Below are 20496 nucleotides of genomic sequence, written 5' to 3'. Positions count from 1 at the left end.
ACAGAGAAAGGAGAAAAATAAGGAAACAGCACAAAGACTGTCAGTACTGACAGAACAAGAGTGTACGAAGATTTGACTGATATAAGGCCAACATTTTCTGTCAATTAGTCTGCTGATATGAGAGATATTATCTGTTTGTCTAATTGAGGAACTGAGCGACACACTGGTGGTCTATGGGGGAACTCCTGGAACTAATTCTAATAAAAACTGAATCAAATTCACTAGGCACAAGCAAGGCTGGATATCGAACCTCAGTACTTAGGGGCAAGTGAAGTGTGTCCATAGCACCAAGTCAGAACAAAAAGCTTTGACAGTTATATTTCTGCAAAATTCACATATGGCGGCTTGTATTGGGACAAAATTGCTTATTTTTAATTTTTGGGCCATCAAATGATTTTATTCTTCTTATATAATTACAGCAGGAACCAGCATCAAATAACCTTGAGCCAAATGATAGATAACTGTTGGTTAGCTAAAGATAACTGAACTGGCCCCATATCAGTCAAACCCTAATAAACTCTCAGACTCATACAACACACATGTTCAATAACACATTAGGAACACAACTCTGTTTTTCAGGTGGTAGAAGAAAACACATCAGTCTTCCAAATGATTACTCCAAATCACATAATATCACATATCATAAGAACACACAACATTAAGTGTTCATTGGAAGAGAGAAAGAGAATAGGACTGGGTATAAGGAGAGAGAACCTCACAGAACAGCACTGTCTGCTGTTGTAAAGCCATCTGAGCTCACATATTCTCATGTCTGAATTCTAGTTGAGAGGCGTGATGATACCCCAAGTAACATTTCTGATGTGACAGTGGTTGAGCCTGCAGACTGTTACCTCAAAATACATCTTAGGGGTGGTGATATTCACACTGAGCTAAGCCATGCTGGCAAAGTGCATATACTTTTCCATAAAACAGCACAGCAAGGTAATGGACATTTTTCATGTGTTTGTTCGCACAAACCATAATAACCATCGACTGCCCTGTTCACACATACGGACTCAGTACCAGGCAGCCTGTTGTCTCTCAGGGGCCTGAGGCCTGCTGGTGTGTTTAAGGGGAATTCCACAGATTTTACACAAAGTGTCTCCAGGTGTTACTACATCCATGAACAAAGTTAGAGCTGTGTGAAGTGTAAAGACTGAAGACTGAAAGTTTTCAAATGAGAAGAATCTGGTGTGGAACTAAAAAGAAGGGAGCTTACCAGACGTCTGTAGCCTGCTCCCTCCTCCCCGAGGCTTCAGGCCACTTTAGCTGCTACTGGCATAACCTGAGACGATGGCCGAGCGGGTGTTGAGTTGCACTATGGATACTGTGGGTGCCACGTTTTTAAACAGCCATTGTGAGTCTGACAGTGTTCCCGCAGTGCAATGCTAAATCTTTGCAGCATGTAATCAACATATTCAACTGTGATTTGGACATTTCGTTTCCTCCGTTGCCACAATGCTGGCACACAATGCAGTGGTTCATTTCCTGAGTGATGTCTGTCCATGCACAGCACTGTTGTTTTTCTGGTGTCCCATCAAAATGATATCATATTGAACTGAGAAACAGTGCTGCAATGATCGGCTTGACACATTTTTTTGGGCAGAACTTCTGTTTCCTAGTTGAAACAGTTGCAACTGGTTGTGAGAGGACGTGTCAGAACAATCTGCAGGAAGTTGAACCTTGCGCAGCTTCTCCAGGTCGTCTGGCACGATGACTTGACTTGACTTGGTCAAGTGTTTGGGTTCTGACTACTTAATAGTACCGTGACATTTCTAACATGCTCAGTGCACATGCACACATATGCACACACGCATGGCGTCTCTTGGCAGCTGCAGCTAAGGTTCTCTTTGTTCTGATGCCATGGTCATCTGTTTCTTTGGTCAGAAGTCTGTGAACCATGGACACAGCAGGAGTCACATCTGATGCCAAAGCGTCAGAGGAGTTCACTTTTCAGGTTAACTCCTCCAACATGGCCAGAACAGTCTTTTCCAGAAGTGTCCACTTGTGTGCGGTGAAATTTTCAGGGAGCTCATATTGGAACCCAAATAGTCCCAGAGCCCGCTTCTACAAGGTAATCCCATACCTTGGCTCCAGTACAAAGAGAAGACAATGAAATCCTGTATTATCTACAACAGATTAGGCTGGTCATCAAGAACAACGCACCAAGTAAGAGCTTGTTATTTTTACATCCTCTGGGTTGACTCTGGACATTTTCTTTTGCTTCTGCAGTGTTTCCTGATGCTAGTGTTAGCAAACTCCTTGAACTCGGCATTGTGTTATTTTTTAGATGGTTTATCGAATTGCTTGATAAAGGAGTATCTTTTCATGCGTCCTCTTGACTATGTAGTTTGCAGTCTGCTTCTGTCATCATCTCTTATCCTAAAATATGTACAAACATCTGACATAGCTCCTCCTCCGCCTACCCGCTCAACTGATGAAATGTTAACACCACCTGCTATCAGGTGCTGTAGCATCAGAGTCATTTTTAAAAGTACATGCGCAGAGTATCAGACCCAATACCCAATACTGGTGTCAATAGGGACATCCATAGTTGACAAGGGAGGTATTTGGAAATTGTATTCACAATGACTGTTGCACCTCTGGTGTTTTAGTCCGTAAATGTGAACAGGGGGCAGTAGCTCACTGTGGGTGTTTCTGCCTGTACTTTTCTTTTCTGATCCACTGTGTAAATAGTGCTAAATGAGTCCATATGTTTTTGTGTAACCACCGTTTATTGAACAATAGCACATCTAATTCCCTTGCCAAAGACAATGCATTTCCTTTAGCTGCTTTACAATGAACACCTTCCAGTGGTTCTCCAGTGGAGAACCTTTAATGTGGAGCAGCAGTGGTAGGAAATTGGAGTTTTCTTCAGCGGAACTTAATGCAGCTCTGATACAGCAATAGAGCTATCGGTAAAGGCTGATATCTGTGTGTCTTTGTAAGAGCTTTTGAGCTCACCAACATAGCCAGGTGTTGAGTTTATCAGTTTAGAGCAAGACAAAGCTTTGGTCTTACAGGGACGACAGTAACAGGTTGGCCTTTGTCAGCTCTGCTACCAAACAGGATCACAAGGTATCAGTCATAATGGTTGTTCCCTGCTGAGGCCACAGTGGAAACGCTAGATCATGACTTGGCACAGTGTGGTTACAGCAGGCTATGCTGGGCACGTGGTAAAACACCATTAGATGGTGTGCCTATTCTGAAAAATGAGTGAGAAACAGATACAGATGTGGGATTTTGTTAGGAGCCAGCGGCACAATGAAGAGCTGAGATGGCTTTCAAACAGCTACTTTCTGTCATAGTCTCTGGTAGACAGTTTGATTAACCATCCTGTCTGACAGTTAGTCCAAAGACAAGTGCTTCTATCAATCTGAAGATCCAAAGATGTGACTGCCACCTCAGTACAGGAAGTTGTCCAAGGCACGGGTTGGGCTTGTTGCGAAGGTACAGAGTTTGGAGGGTTGCTGAAGCTGTTTCGGCTACTTTCATTAATGCTAGCCGGCCAGCCGGCAAGTTAAGCTTTCATTTTGTACTCTGACCATCAAGTGAAAAGTGGCATCCTTTAGCTCTGAGGTGTGTCTGTCTTCATAGCAATGCTGCATTCACGTCCTATGACAATGATAATCAAACCAACCTGCCAGTTATTCACAAATCTAAATTCAAGAGTCCATGAATGTAGATTTCTGTAGAGATCAGTTGCTCCTCATTTACCTTTTCACATTTAACACGTATTGATTAATTATGTTAAATATTCCACAGCAAATCAAACACTATCATATCAATGATAAAAAAAAAAACATACAGCAAGACATTATGTCCTGCCATAGTGTCCATAAATGATGAAAATCATTTACTCAATTAGCTTTATTTAAAAAGAAAACATTGTCTACAGTCGTCCCCATGTCAGCTTTAGGGTCAATGCTAACGTCAACCCTTACTAAGAAACGTGTGTCTTAGTACTTAACAGCAGAAAACTAAGGTAAACACTATTTGAGTATTTTATTGTTGAAAATGTGGATCTATCATGTTTTGCATAGGTCGTGAACGCAGCACAATGTCTGGTTTGCAGCCAGTCCTGCAAACCATTATTGTTCCAGTAAGGAAATACACAGTTCTAAGTGTGAGTCCAAGAGTTTGTACAAATGCCCCCAAATATGTGATGGTGTCTGCATGCACATGCCACATGCATTCAGACTGCAAGCAACACAGTCAACAGCTGTCAACAGCCAATCACGTCTTCACTGAACACACCACTGATTACATCCATTCAAAGTTTCACAGTTGTGACTGATTTAAGATTTAAAGCTCAGTTCAGTTAAAGCTGCATTAATGACGTTTTTTTTGATGTTATCACAGAATCAAATGTTTACCGAATGTGAAATGTGAGGCTCATCGGCATGAACCCACACAAAATTATCACCAACTCTGCAAGTCTGCAGAGCTATTTAGCTTCTTGTAGTTCATTGTTTTGTTTTACAGCACATTTACTGTATTTTCAGTCTGTACGCTCTCAGCATGCCTAACTGCAGGGAGCTGTCACATAAACACCTGCTCACTACCTGCCCAGCATCAAACTGACAGACAGAGCTTAAAGTGAATGGACTAACATTCATCAGATGGCCAGAAACACTGGCTGTCTGCTGGATGTGTAGATAGTCAAATAGTCCATGTTTGCCACAACAGACTTGCAACTTCAAATGTATGCAGGCTGTCTTTATCAACTTGTTAGAGATCTTTAGCCCTCTAGCAAACAGAAATTGATTAATGCAGCCTTAAAAGGACCACACCGGTTTCTTTTTGCACGTTTTATTCCATTTAACTTAATGCTGACTAACTTACTACATCTAACAGTGCTTCAGATTCTGAGTGTGCTCCTCTTGGCTGGGCTTCCAGGTAGCTCTTTTTCACTCACTACCATAAGGTATGAAAGTTAACTTTGCACGTTTGATAAGTCATCACTGCATGGTTACATACAGTTACAAATACAGTTCAAATCAGTATGCCTCTACAACCTGATGTGCTACTGTGTAACACAATTAAGTAGGGATGCAAATATTAGTTCCATTATCAATTAGTCTGCCAATTAATCTCAATTCATGTTTTTGTTTTAAAGAGAAAAAAACTTATCACAGTGTCCAGATTACTTGCTGTCAAATTTATTTGTTTTGTAACTTATTCTTTAAATTAAATATTTAACAGAGAGTCAGAAAATTCTCACAATTGAGGTTAAAAGGCTAAAACAGGCAAAAACACAGGTTTCTTTTTGTCATCAGAGAGCGATATCTGAACAGCACATATCCTGTTCCTGTTGCATACCTTGAGGTCTGTCAGCATTTGAAAAACATAGTTGCTCGCAGTGTGAACAAGCAGTGACTGGATGTGTCTGCAAGGCTCTATCACCTGTGTGTGCTTCAGGATTCATTCCCATTAACCTCAGCTTTTAGCTCATGCCATCAGCGCGCGTGTAGATTATATTATATTATATTGCTGTTGTTGTACAAAAACACCAATTTGCAAGAAAATCAGAACGAGTGCTTATTCTCTCATTGGCAGCTATGTCATGTCAAAGGCCTGCTCATACAAAATAACTATACACACAAATGATCATTGAAGCCTTTAATTCAAGTGCACTAAAGGAAAAATTTTTAAAAATGCAGCAATGTAGTTTTTCCTCAACAACAGCAATATGCTTTTCTATGTCTGAATGACACGGCACATGATCCTGATTTTATGTGTGTGAGTGGCAGGATTAGACCAAGACCTCTGACATTGTTAATAGGTGGTCAAGTTGGCGCTGAGCACTTTCAATGATGCTCTACAGGAACAGTTCATCCACAAATTCTACATTTATCCAGTGTGGAGTCTGTATGTCAGCGTAGCATCAAGTGTGTTGGCACTGCTTCATTTCAACTGAGGCTGCTGGGACCTTGTTCTTCACACAGAAAATAACCAGAAATGCTGAAAACAGCTCCAAACAGCTCGAGCAGCATACTTAGTATTTTGAAATGTAACTATTTTGCTAAAAAAAATCTATGATTACATGATTATCTCCTATTATCTTCCTGGAAGAACATTTGTCCTTAACTAGACACATATCATGTCAGATCATTTTAAAGAAAAGCGTACGACAGAAACAGGCAAGTTCAGTCTTTTCAGCTCATAATGTTTCAGGTAATGGTGTGTTTTAAATTGGTGCGTGTTTCCTCTTCCTTCCCTACAGAGAGCCAAAGAAAACAGAATTTCCAGGTTCTATTACAGTACGTAAAAAAAGTTGTGATGGACAATCACATTGCCATTTGTAATAACATAAATTAGAGAACAAACGTAATAATGAACCAATGTAATATTGCTGCTAATTGAACATTCATTACCTAATCTACATTTTGCATTAATCAATCTCTACAGCCATTGGCACAGTGATACTGCCCAATACAATATTTCCAGCAGCTTTTTAAATGATATGTTTGCTATTGTACTAACATCTCTAGAACATTTCGTAAATAATTTACTCAAGGAAAAAAGCACTATCATTTTGTTTCAATAGACACAAATTATGCTGCCTATGTTGTTTAGACTTAATGGCTACGTCCAGACACTACGTAAAGCATATTTTGTTAGCTTAACATCAACATCCATCTACCCACTATCAACTGCATCTCATAGTCTTAGCTCAATTGCCATGAAAAGAGCCTGGCACTTATCCAATGACCGAAACATGCATGTTCAGTGATACAAGAATAGAGAGGAAGGTGGTGAGATGTGGTTGAAAGCTCTAGAAAAAGCCACTAAATGGACCTTGATTTAAGAATCATTTTGCCAAACTGCATTTCTTAAGGCCAAGAATGGACATGTGGTTTCCTGAAGGCCGATACAGAGCTCTCTGTACGACATGCTGACATACAACCTCACTGAGAATTATCTGTGGGTGAACTATTCCTTAATCTTTGATTTAGGTTGCATTATATTAGTGATGTAGGTGTTATCACTTAATCTTACAGATTAGAACACTAGATGACTGACAGCTCCCTCACCGTTTTGCTGCACCTCTATTGTTCTCATGGAATATTCATGATGGCTCTGTCCACTTGTAACTTATGCAGAGGTCTGATCAAACAGAGCCTGTGGGTTTCAGGTGTCAAACATTTTGGCATCCACACTCACCTGTGTGTGTGTGTGTGTGTGTGTGTGTGTGTGTGTATGTATGTGTGTGTGGGAGAGAGATGTCTCTTGTCACAGTTTATCCCTGTCCAGTAGCTCCTGTAGTTCATTCTGGATGTCCTCTGGCAGCTCCAGAGGAGGCAGGTCATCCAGACACAGATCTTCCTGAGCTGGCATCTCTAGCGGAGGCAGCTGAGGGATTGCTATCTCCTTCCCCTTCCCTGTGCTTTTCCTCTCCTGCCCGCCCGCTGTTCCCATAGCGCCACCTGCTTGCGGCAGCACCCAGAGCTCCGAACGCTCGACAAAGTCTGCTGCCTCGGCTGCCTCGGAGCGCAGCCGGGCATTTTCCGATTGAAGTCGCTCGTTGTCGGCCGCCAGTCGCTGGTTTTCGTCCATCAGGTGGTCGACCAGGCGCCGCAGGTCCTCAATGGTGGTCTGTTGTTCCTCCAGGCGAGTTTTGTCGTCTTTCGTGGTCTTAGACCCGGGGCACGGTGGAGTCAAAGGCTGGCAGCCTCCACTCTGCCGTGTTTGAAGCTGGTAGAGCAAGGTGTCGTATTCTCTCTCCCTGATTCCTCCACACTCTCTAGCTGAGAGGCCTGTGGAGCCATGGAACTGGCCTGTGGACTGGGTTTGGGTAAGGAGTGCTGGGCCGCTGGAGGGATGCACTGGTCCAGGTCGGGCCTTTGTTGCCTCACGACGAGCCTCTCTCTTCCAGCGCTCTTGGATCAGTCTCTGCTGTTTGATATGGCTGTCCCTCTGCAGCTCCATGGATAGACGAGCCTAAGAACACAAAGTATTACCAGCCAGTTGCAATATGAACAGTAACACTGACAAATCAAACTGATACATGGCAAAACTGAATGGCTGAATGTCTGTAAAGAATTAGTTAATAGGTATGAATGCTCCCTGAAACCCGGTTCTGGATAGAACTGGTACTAAATGTGTAAATACTCAGAGATATTTTAAAGGACCAGTATTAGATTTAGAGGGATCTATTGGCAGAATGTAATGATAATGATAATAATAGGAAGAAGAAAAATAACAATAATAATTATAATAAGAAAATGTATTTGTGTTACACTTCTCATGCAAGAAATGCAGCTCACAGTACTTTTTAAAAAAAAATATTCAGCGAGCCGCTTCCTTTATATCTAACAGTAGAATGCTCCGCAGCTTTGGGACGTAATGGACAAAGGCTGCATCCCCGATTTTCTTTTGACTGTTGCTGGAAACCTCCAGTAGACCAGCAGCAGATGATCACAGTGATCTTGAAGGCAAATAATAAACGAGGGAGTTAGCGATGTAGCCCGCTCATAGTCCGTTCAGGGTTTTGTGTGAGGAGGAGGACTTAAAACTCAGTTCTGAATGTTACAGGAAGCCAGAGCAGAGCTGCTCAAACTGGACCATTGTGCTCTCTCCTCTTAGTTCTGGTTAACAGCTGAGCTGCAGAGTTTTGAATGAGCTGAAGTCTCTCAGTGGATTTTTCAGGAGGCCAGTGACTAATGTGTTCCAGTCATCGAGTCCGCCTGAAATAAAGGCATGAATCAGATTTTCAGCATCTGTTTGATTTCTAAATGGTCGTACTTTAGCTGTTTCTCAGGTGGAAAAATGACGTTTTTGTCACCTTGTTGATGTGGGACTTGAATCTTGGATCTGAATCTAGGGGAACACCAAGACTTTAAACCTTCCATTTCATCCAGGGAGTTAACTTCCCCTGATTATTAAACAGCACGTCTCTTTTGGTTTTAGGGCAAACTATTAGGATTTCAGTTCTGTCCTCATTTAACTTTAAGAAATGATTGCTCATCCATTTACTTATTACCAAAACACAGTTAGTAATGGAGTCTATTTGGTTCAGCACAGATGTACAGTTGTGTGTGCATGAGTATGGAAACGTACACTGTGCTCTCCAATGATGTCACCAAGTGGCAGCATGTACAGTGAGAACAGTGATGGACCAAGGCTGCTCCCTGATCCCCAAAACAGATGTCATCTTTCTGAGACATGTGATCTCCAAGACTGACGTCAAACTTTGTCCCTTTGATGAATGTTGGAACCAGTTTAACAGAAGGGCCAACCGACTGTTCAAGACCATTGATTAAGATATCATGGTCAGTCATATCAAACGCTGCAATTAGGTTGAACAGAACAAGAACTGAGGTCGCTGATTGTTTTAGTCAGAGCAGTTTCAGTGCTGTCTGTTCTAAAGCCTGACTGAAATTTCTCCAGAATATTATATAACTATCTTTTCCAGTATCGCACTGATGAGTGAAAGGTTAGACATCCTATTCCTTTCGTTCCCCCCTTCTGGCATCAAAAAACACAGAATTTTGATGGTCAGAAAAAAAGCTCATTCTAAAACTGTAACTGTCAGTGTTTAACTCTGCTGTTATTACCAAGTCCAGAATGCCACCATGCTGATGAGTGGCTTCATTTACATGTTGGGCAAGTTCAAAGCTGTCCAGTAAATTCACAAGCTCCATAGCTTTTTGAGCTCAAGAGCAAGATATTCAAACGATGTCAATTCACCCAGGTCGATGCTATTACACACAAACAGAGTAGAAACAATGGCTGCAATCCCCTCTCCTTTACCGCTTTGCCTGACTGATAAAATTCAGAATTTGGAGGACAAGCCTCTATCGATGTTACTACACTAGTGATGCTGTTTAGCCAGGTCTCAAATGAAAACATTAAATGGAAATTCTTGTCAATTATCAGATCTTTAATGAAAATGGATTTGTTAGCCAATGATATGACTGGATTTCAGCTGCAGGGATTCCTTGCCACCTGCTGCTGTCTCACTGGTATGTTTATTTCTGACAGACACCTGAGTGATGATGCCTGTGGTTAATGTTGTTTAATAGTTCATCAATTTGACTGAGCTTCAGCCTGGCAGCTTTAATGAACTACTTGGTTGGTGATTGTGGAGCAGTTGGGGAGGGGGTCGCTGAGTCCCTGGAGAATGTATTGAAGAGGGGGAAGGGGGTCGTTGGATCTCTGACTGGGACATCTTCTGAAGGCCTTGAGTAATGTGGAGGAAAGGGTTGGTTGACAGTGGAGAGATACATCTCTACATAGTCTGCCTGTGTGAGCTGGCCATTTCTTGATTTGGTAGAGCATGTGAAGAGCATGACACAGGAGAACTGAGCAGTCTGCAGCCAGTGATGCTTGGATGAATCCATCAGGGTTAAAGCTGTGTTTAGTTTCAAAAGATACTGAAATTTTCGATAAACTTGATCCCATGAGCGTGGCACACTGATGTCAGCCATGTATTCAGGACAAGGAGTCTGCTGAAAGACTTGATTCCCTTCCCCAAGGTTGGAATGGGTGTGATATGAATGTATGTTGCGAGGGAGAGTTGTTCAGTTTCTCCAGTAGTAGGCCAAAGTCCGTTTTCCACACCTCTGATACAGTTTTCCTTCACAGAATATCCAAAGATCCAACGTGAATGATCTTTCCGTTACTTAGACGTGTAGAGAGGATAACTGGCAACAGTCCCGTTAGCTCCCGGACAGATGTGCCATTCATAATTAGATTTTCAGTCTTTGCTATTCTTACACGCTTGGTTTTAGAGTCCCCTTTCAGAATGCTGTCTAGCTTATCCAGTGTGGGGTTACCAGTATTTCTTCTGGCCCTGGACTTATCAGGTGTGGAGTTATGAATATTTCCTCTGGCCCTCGGCCTAGCAGTGGTTTTGGGGGTATTTCTTAGGTCTTGGTTAGCATTAATGATCGTGGTGTGATTAGTTTGCCTGCGTTCAGCGTAGTAAGTATTATCACACCTTTCGTCATTCAGAGTCAGTGGGTCATACCTGTTTTGCAATGAGAGTTTAGGTGGTGGAGTGAGCTTTGGTGGCCTCGCATTTCATTTCTTGCTGGATTTGTGGTGGACGATGTCAGACCAAGTCCTGGCTGGAGTTGATGCTTTTGGTCTGGCGCTGGTGCTGTACCATCGTCAGTAGGGACGCCTGGTTTGGGAGTCTCAGCAGCTGATTCAGTGGTGTTCAGACACATCCAAGGCAGCTTGTCGGTCCAATCTGTGCCAGGATGGTCTACAGTTGATGTATTAAGTTCTGTCCATTGTCAGCACCAGCAACTGCTACAGAGTCAACAAACTGCTACTTTTCCATCATCTCTTCAAGTTGTGCAATTCTCTTAGTCAGTCACTCACACTCCATGCAGCTCACAGCTTTTGACTTGTCTCCATCCTGATCCCAGGTTTCCAGTTACAGACACAGGAAAAAAACCTGTGTTGCTTTGAGGTCACACGCACACAGTGCTCAAGATGTAATAAAGTGATAAAAATACATCTGTGGCCCTCTGTGTCTTTCATTAATTTAAGTCCCAGTGATATATAAGTATAAGTATCCAGGATCCACTTTCCGAAATTTTTGGTGCAAAAAACAATATTAGCAAAAGAATGTAAGCAAAGCAGAGAACAAGCAGGAAAGCTTCTGCTGTAAGAAATCAGGACGATGGAAGATTATATTCATAAGTATGTTTCCATTCGTGTATAACTAAATAATACACAATTGTATTAGTGTATCATCTGAAAATTACAACTGTTGCTTTGTTACCTTAGAATGAGCTCTTTATATCTACAGGAGGAGTGGGTCCTCTTCCACGGAGTCCTTCATGTTGCCCCACCATGTTTCTACAGTAGCCCAACACTATAATCAAACCAAACACTGACTCTAGAGAGCGCCTTTGGTGTTTTTTGCAAGTTTTGCTGCCACTGTAGGTTCTCCTACATGCTTGGTAAGGGAGGCAACAGGTATTCATCCTATCAATCCTACGCACTGGTCCTTTAAGCATGGTTCTGTTTTCAGACACCAGGGAGTGAAATATGGTTTCAGTGCAGCCCTTTCCTCTGCCTCTGGAGCCTCAATGAGGCTGGTGGTCTGGCCCCTTTCAGAGTGTTGTATTATTATGTATATATTTGATATTATGTATTTTTACTGATACACGTATACACATATTTGTAATCAGTATTTTAATGTCACAAATGGTTGAGGTGAAACTACTTCTACCTTTTTTAAGGTCTGATACTTAAACCTATGATGCATCATGTTTTAGAAATGAATCCTATGTTTTATATGTAAAACCTTAATCTGCAAAGTAGTGAGTAACTAAAACTATAAAATGATCATGCCTCTGAAATCTAGTGGAATAGAAGAACAGAGTGGTATAAAATTGAAAGACTCCATCAAAGTGCAAGTGCCTCAAAACTGTACTTAAGTACAATACTGTATTTTTATAAAGTATTGTACTTCTGCCAACCTCTGCTCCTTACCCTACACCACACACACACACACACACAGAGTGTGTCTCACCTGCTCACACTCTGTTGTCTTCATTGCATCTGTCAAAAGATCTGCAACAGAGACAGAATCAGAGAGCTGACCAACACAGCAGAGGTCAATACCTTTCCCTAACTTACATTATCAATGCACACAGAGTCAACTAATAAAGCATCTCAATACATACTTAACGGCTCACACAATGAATTAATTTGCATTAATTCTATGAGACATGACACTGCATTAAGAACCCCAAGCATTGGATTGGAAGCGAAACAATGATTGTGGGGTTATGGTGTTGTCTCTCAGTTTTTATTCGGGGACATCAATTTAAATACCAGCACAATATTTATTATTTGGTTGCAAAGTTACAACCCATAGAGAGTCAAATGCATGCTCAGCTGGATTGAGGTCAGGTGACGTTTACTTCAGAGTCATTGTTCCACTTTAAAACAACGAAAACCTTGATATGACTGTGTTAAATTTAGTCTAAGAAAATAATTATGCATGAAATGTAATTCATCCTAGCATATGAGTCAGAGACTTACCTGCTGCTTTTCCATGGCACGAGATGGCCTCTTCAAACTTTCCAGCCACTAGCAAACGGTCTGCCTTCCTGCACTGCTGATGAGCCTGAAGAGAGGCAGACACATGGAGGGAGAAGTAGGGTGGGAAAAGAGTGATGCAGTGTGTGTCGGATGACTTGGCATCCACAATCACATGACGAAAACCCAATTGAGAAGGTTTGGAATGAGTTGGACCGCAGAGTGAAGGCTAAGCAAGTGCTCAGCACCTCTGAGAGCTCCTTCAAGACTGCTGGAAAACCATTTCAGGTGACTGCCTCACGAAGCTGATTGAGAGAATGCCAAGAGTGTCCAAAGCATGTCATCAAAGCAAAAGGTGGCTACTTCAAAGAATCCAAAATATAAAACATATTCTGGTTTGTTTTACCCCGTTTTTGTTTACTACATAATTCCATTTGTGTTCCTTCACAGTTTTGATGTCTTCAGTATGAAGTACTTGTAATCGGTAAAACCACTACCGGATGGTTTACAGTTGGTAAGCACTGCTAGGCTTGTGTCGTACAGGTATTAAGTAAGAAAAGGTGAAGAAAGAGGTGTCGAAGAAATACAAATAACTTATTACCAAACTTTCAGGAGCTGAAAAAATATCTTGGAAAAAATACAATATAACACATTTGGAATTCCTCCAAGTGTGTGAAAGGTTGAAAGTTTGGACTGAATGTGTGTGTGTGAACAAGATGCGCCTTTAATGACTGACTACAAAGAGAGCAGCAACTCAAACGACAAAATGGGCTTTTAAATAAACATGACTTGCATTTCCCATATTCAGCAGAAGAAGGCCATATAATCCCCTGAACTCACATAATAAGCCCTGGCTACCAAAACAAAACAAAGCAAAGCCTGCCCCCCAGCAGCATTTGATGGTTTCTGGCCAAGTTTTTAAACCATCAGCACTTCAAGTTTAATTCACCACTTGAAAGCACAACAACCTGAACAACATGGCGAATATAGCGAGGTAAGAGCAACCAAGAAGAAAATTCCCCCAGCACATCAACTCTATCTTCTGCCACAGTCTTTGAAAAAGGTAAAAAAAAAAAATCGCCGGTGGTGTCAGCCCCACCAGCATGCTAAGTCTAACATTGACACAAATTTCGAGCTGCAAAAAATTCTGCTTCATGTGCAAGAGTTTAAGGGGTCGAGTAGAGCAGCAGCCATCTCTAAGGCATTTGTCAACATGTCTGATAAATTAAAAGTGCATGCAGTGGTCAGGGACAATGCAAGGAATACAGCAAAGGCCGTGGAGGACAGCCATCTGAAAAACATGCCGTGCATGGCCCACACTATTCATTTAGTGGTCAACAAGGGAGTGTTGAGTCAGTGCAGTATACTGGATGTGATAGCAACAGGTAGACAAACTGGGGGCCTCTTAAAGCATTCTCTGCTTGCCTATTTACGCATGCAAAATGATCCAAGCTGAATTGGATTGATGGATTGGTTGGTGATAGAGACATGAAACGCAGCGTACACAGGAGATGTCGTGGCAGAAGGCTCGAACAGATGAGGTGCTGCTGATTGAGACGTTTGATGAGATTCTCAAAGAAAACAACCAAGTCAGACAATAACACAGCCACGCAACAACTTGATGTACAAAATGATCAATTAACAGATAATGAAAATAGTCAGCCCTATTTTACTAGAACAGATACACAAGTCTAGTGTGTGGCATTTGTGTAAATTGTATTTTCAGTAAGTTTCCGGTATGATATACTGATAACGGGAAATGTTGATTAAATTAATTGAAATCTAAAGGATAGATGAATTTGCGCACAGATAGGTGACAAATTAAAGGAAAAACCTTGTAAATCATTGGAGAGCAGGTTCACCTGACCTCAATTATGGTTCAAGATGGCAAGAGGAAAAGACCTAGGTGACTTAGAAAGAGGATTCAAAGAACACCCACAGGGCATGAGGGCTCACTAAATGTGGCAATGTGGCATTTTAAAATAACCTGCTAACAGTACGTTATTATCAAGTGGCGTTGTAAACAAGTTAACAAGTCACACATTCGTCTCTCGCAGATAACATGAACTCTTAACATTATGTAGCCAAAACAACAGAATAACATCTGACAGTAGTATGTTCCAACGTCAAACGTTGTCGAAGACAAAACCAAAATGTATCATGAAACGTTATAGCATGTCCTAGCTATCGGACAGCAGCACGAACAGGGCAAACAACAGAGCGGTTAGCTGCTAACTTACTATGGGAGGTAGCTAATGTAGCTTTCCTATGCAATCTCCTAGCTACAGTAACGTTAGCCTGTTATTGCAACATCGAGACTGAAACTTACGAGATTGAGCGGGCTATCTACAACTTCCATGGAGTCAATTCTTCGATGGCTTGTACTATATGGAAGGTGTCTATGTCCCTCTCGGACTGTCATTCGCACTGCGATAAAAAATGTTGAAAAAAAAACAATTGTTACTAAATTACTGTCGGGGAAGCACAGTCTCCTCCACAACCAACGCTGCGTCAAGGCGTCATGACGTCACAGCCGCGCTACACTACGTTTTGGTCATATGTTTTTCCGCGTCAAGTTACCGGAAATAGAAAAGGTTTGTCCGAAAATGAAAGTCCTTAAAATAATAGCGTTGAAGTTGTCGCAGCGGGCAATGTAAAATTACGAACACGTACGCAAATGATTTGCCCGAGCACATCTACAAATCTTCAATATTTATACACACGTTGTAGCTGACCTGTTGCTGGTCCTATAACGTGACCAGTAGAGCATTAGCCAGGTTGAACGCGTCTTGGTATTTCAGTGCTGGTTTTATTGCGATCCTTGGAACGGAAATGCTGTGTGTTAATCTGTCTCGCTTGTCACCCTGTTTTGTTTTCTTTTCGGACCATAGAGGAAGTGAATTCTACCTTCAGTTTGGTCAGTGGGTTTCAAATGCTTAGGAATCACCTGTTTTTTACATTGACCATCTCAACAGCTATCACATTTACGGTTTTCCAGTGTAGCTAACGTTAGATTACTTTAGTCAGAACACTGTCGAGCGGTGTTAAAAAATATTTTACAGATTTAGATCGAACGTCACGGAACCTGGATAATAACGTAACGCGAGCCAGCAGCGAGACCACAGATGTTGGTGAAAAAGAGAGGCCATACGTGTTTGATAGCGTCTAGTATGGCCTCATTAGTTCTGCTCATGATGGTGCTGTACGGCACCCTGAGCACCCAGCAGCCAGGCAGCCACAGCCTCAGACATGACTATCAGCTGCTGGGCAGACCCCTGTACAAACTGGACCTGAGCTGGCCCAAGAACTCCGAGCTCTTCACCGGGGAGGTGTTTGGAGTGGCTGTCAACCAGTATGCTGGTGTGGTGTATGTGGCTCAGAGAGGTATGCTCCATCCTAATGCATCGAGTCAAGTCTTTAATTCGTTGGTGATGTGTTTCTAAGAATAATGAATGTGCATCCAGATTTGAAAATGTTACAGAAACCTCATGTTTAACTTTCCATGTCACTAAAAGTTGCAAATCTGCATGCAGTAATGGTATTATTGTTAATATTTTGTTTGTTTTCTTTCCCTATTCTCTGATTGCAACAACCATGTGCCTCATGTGTTTGCTTCTGCTTTGCTCCCAGGTGACAATGTGCCCAAGGTGCTGGTGTTCACCACAGATGGAGATTTCCTCATGTCCTGGAACACAACCACCCTGGAGATGCCTCATGGGATATTTCTAGCAGACGCTGCCTCATCAAACCCCACTGTGTGGATTACAGATGTGGGGACGGGCCCGTATGGCCACTGCATCAAACAGTACTCCCCATCTGGGAAGCTCCTGCAGGTGACAGCTGTACCTAGGATTCGATTTGTTACTAGAAATCCTTGTTTCAGTCAAGTATTCACTGTGATATATGTAATTAGACGAGCCAAATGAAGACTAATGTTACAATATTTCTCGTATTTGTCAGGTGCTTGGTACACCAGGGAAGGCAGGCTCTGGGTTTAACCCTCTACAGTTTGACCAGCCGGCTGAGATCTTTGTCCATGACTCTGGAGAGATCTACATCGTGGATGGTGATGGTGGGATGAACAACCGTCTCATCAAGCTGTCCAAAGAGCTGGAGCTGTTGTGGATGCATGGTGAGAAAGGACAAGGCATGGCTCAGTTCTACATCCCTCACAGTGTGGCTGTGGACAACGACCAGAGGGTGTGGGTTGCCGACAGAGGGAATAAGAGGATCCAGGTCTTTAACTCCGTCACCGGGGACTGGCTGGGGACTTGGGGGAGCTGCTTCACCGAGGACGCGCCTTACTCTGTCCGCCTGACCCCGGACAAGAAGTACTTTGTTGTTGTCCAGCTCAACACCAACCAGATTTCGCTGCTGGATGCCCCACCAACAGGTTTGATTGGCCAGTGCAGTGTGGCCAGTGTGATCCAGCTGGCTGACGAAGTGAAGCCCCACCTGGTAGACCTGGACCTGAAGACAGGGGCCCTGTATGTGGCTGAGATTGGAGCTCAGCAGGCTCAGAAGTTCACCCCCTTCAGTCTGGGTGGGAGTTTCCTGTAGAAACACACTGGGCATTACCAGTCAATTTCAAATGGACCAAAAATGTCCACACTTGTGTTGTGCACCATATCTCATAGGAATAACATTTTCATGCCACTAGTTTGCAACGGCAAATATGTTTTGAATCAAATGTGATGTAATGTGATCTGGGTAACCTTTTTTTAAATCAACAAAATAAGGAAAGGTAATCAATGAGAGCATCTGAAAAGTTATAAAATAATGCCGAACACAGTTTCAAAACGTCCACAAGTCCCAGCATATTTATCCCTTTTCTGACAACTTCCTCTCATAGCCAAGAAAGCATGATGATCTTTTCCCTGGTCCTGTTTAGGCAACAGATAGCACTTAGTTAAAGGTTTGGGAAGCTTGTCGGCTCGCTTTAATAGTAAAAAAGTCAATGGTGACTTGAAGCATGAGGCGGGACGTTTTTTCCTGCAACTGCAATGCAAAGGTATTCACTGTGCATTTGTATCAGGAGAAAAAAAAAAGTAATAAAAATAAACAATCAGAGCAGACTCTGAATCAGCAGGTACTCAGCTTTACAGGACTGGTATCAAAAACATGATCAGGACATCCCCATTTTTAATCGAGCCATCTGACACCTGAATGAGAAATGCATGTGAGCATCACTTGCTGGCTCTTGCTTAGGCTGTGCCTGGTTGTCCCGTTCACTAATCCATCCATGAGACTTGACCATTTCATAATATTTAAAAAGTTCATAATATTCAATATTCAATTCTCAATGGAATTCAATACATCACTGAAAAACCTCTACGTCTATTATTAATTGTAAGATATATTTAATATGTTTGAAAGAAAATCACCCCTGCTTTAAACAAAATAATATGCAGCTAAGAGAATATGGTATCATGCTGTTGCTTATTTGTCATCAATCCACTGTTATCAATCATTTCTATGTTAAAAAGAAACAACGGGTGATGAGTTTTTCATTGTTATAAGCTGTTTGTGAAGTTCTGTGCCATTTGTGTTTTTCTTGCACTGCTTTGGAAAGAGGAGGTGTTTCCTTTCTTTACTCCAGGCACTTTAAACTCTTTGTGCTTTTTGGTGTTCAGCCTTTTGCCAGTTTATGCTTTTTTTGTACGATTACACGCATATGTATAAAAGGCTAGAACTGAATTATTTTGCACACTGATCTGAGTTGTCTATAAATAAAATTGGATGTGATCATATTGCAGTGATTAAATACACTGTGCGCTAATTTGCTGGGTCTGTGGGAGAGTGAATGAGCTGTGATTTACCGAGAGAATCAGGGAGGTGCTGCTAGTTCGGGGTCACAGAAAACCAAGAAACTCTCACTGGATAGAACTGCAGTATTGTTGCACTTACTGTATTCTCTTGGCATTGCAGTGCAAAATTCATTGAACTGTATTTGAATCATGAGACTTTTGTTTTCAGGCCCCAGTTTGCTGGTAATTATAGTGTATCTAAATGGGTCCATCCAGTTTTACACATCAAGTTCAGCTCACTCATCTTGAGGAGTGAGGGCAAAATCGTAGCTTGACTTTTGGAGAGTACAAATAAGACAGACATGAAAAGATGCGACTGAATTATGGGAAATGTAGCATATAGTCTCTTTGGAGTTTGATCCATACTAGCCGCTGCTGCTTCATTCATGTCTGTAATGTTTGTAATCCGTCTCTTCTGAGTCCCCTAACTTGGAACTTGGAACTATGAAAGTCCAGTCCAACATCACTGGGGTCCTCCTTTAACATTACATGATTCTTGTGTTCAAACACAGTTGTCGAGGCTCTCTTCTGGGCAACATTTTGTGATTGTAATTATTTGTCAGAATGTATTTTTTATTTGTTATATGTATTTTAAATCAGTATATCCAGGCATTGGTTTGTCTCCTCTGAACTGTACTGGAAGCATTTGGTGGTTTAGAAGTGATCCAGTTGTTTTTCTCGGTGCAGTTGAGGCTGTCGAGGCCACTTCCATATGATTCCAGTACTTGGTCTGGAAAAAACAGTTTATTTATATGAGAATTATCTTAACAGAGCAGACTGTTTCCTCCTGATGAATGACTTGCCTAATTGTTTTGTTTAATAAATTCAGATTTTGTTGTGCCATACGTGTTTTCAAGACCATTTCCCTGACAACGTAACTATCTCAAGATTCTTATTTAATTGAAATTTAAAGATAAATAACTGCATGAGGTTGTGAACACGAGTTAGCAGCCTTGAAAATGAATTGCCGACATGTGCCCATTATGCTTTTATGTCCTGATGTAGTTTTAGGAACAGCGTTCTATATCATGCTGAAGGTGATATACTATACATAAAACAGGCAAAGTGGCCAGTTTAAACAGTGTAGTAAATTATTGTAGTATAATTGACCTGTTCTGTTTAAATTGGTTTCATTTTAGCTTTGTCCATCTCTACAGTGAAATGCAGATGGAGGTTTTTCTTTGCATAATATTCTTCAGTTTGTAAATTGGTGCAGTGTTGGAAAATGCATCTTAAGCTTTTCACAATAAAACCAACACATGAACATGTGGGTTTAAAAAGTTTGTTAGTTAATCGCATGTGTGTTATGTGGAGTATTTATGTAGAATTGGCTCACAAAGTCAGATTTGTTATGGGTTAAAAAGGTTTTACTTTTGAATGAACAGTCATTTGCTCATGCTAATTTATGTGTCTTTAATGGGCTGGGAGGTGCATGATGCTAAAATAATGAAATCATAGCATTGTCTCATTTTAACTGTGAGGCTCTACTGTCAGTATCCAGTGCTGTAATGAATAATGATGAAGGCCTAATATGTAACAGTAACAGGAATGGCAGAGCATTGTGCACCCAGTTCTTATTGTTTATTCAGGCTCAAACTTTTACTACCATCAGCTCCACTTCCATTTTCCATCGCCTCAGCCTCAGTCCACAGATGGACGGGGTTGGTTTTTAAGAAACAAA

General features: G+C 41.7%; 2 protein-coding genes across 2 annotated transcripts; one reads left to right on the top strand and one right to left on the bottom strand.

Moving 5' to 3' along the window:
- Positions 1-3843: 3843 nt before the first annotated feature.
- nrbf2b (nuclear receptor binding factor 2b) lies at positions 3844-15465 on the bottom strand. The gene is made up of 4 exons (XM_041962642.1): positions 15338-15465; positions 13012-13096; positions 12497-12537; positions 3844-7944 (listed from the first exon to the last, which is right to left on the bottom strand). Exons 1-4 carry the CDS (start codon positions 15428-15430, stop codon positions 7237-7239), a joined length of 927 nt encoding a protein of 308 aa, XP_041818576.1. The 5' UTR covers positions 15431-15465; the 3' UTR covers positions 3844-7236.
- Positions 15466-15868: 403 nt separating this feature from the next.
- Positions 15869-20011, top strand: LOC121624848 (NHL repeat-containing protein 3-like). The gene is made up of 3 exons (XM_041962785.1): positions 15869-16392; positions 16639-16841; positions 16969-20011. The coding sequence occupies exons 1-3, from the start codon at positions 16134-16136 to the stop codon at positions 17566-17568; spliced, it is 1062 nt and encodes a 353-aa protein (XP_041818719.1). The 5' UTR covers positions 15869-16133; the 3' UTR covers positions 17569-20011.
- The last annotated feature ends 485 nt before the right edge of the window (positions 20012-20496 follow it).

The sequence above is a fragment of the Chelmon rostratus genome, chromosome 21 (genome assembly GCF_017976325.1).
Source record: "Chelmon rostratus isolate fCheRos1 chromosome 21, fCheRos1.pri, whole genome shotgun sequence".
NCBI classification, from domain to species: Eukaryota; Metazoa; Chordata; class Actinopteri; order Chaetodontiformes; family Chaetodontidae; genus Chelmon; species Chelmon rostratus.
Note: the sequence above shows the minus strand (reverse complement) of the source record. Positions and strands in the feature narration are given on the sequence as shown.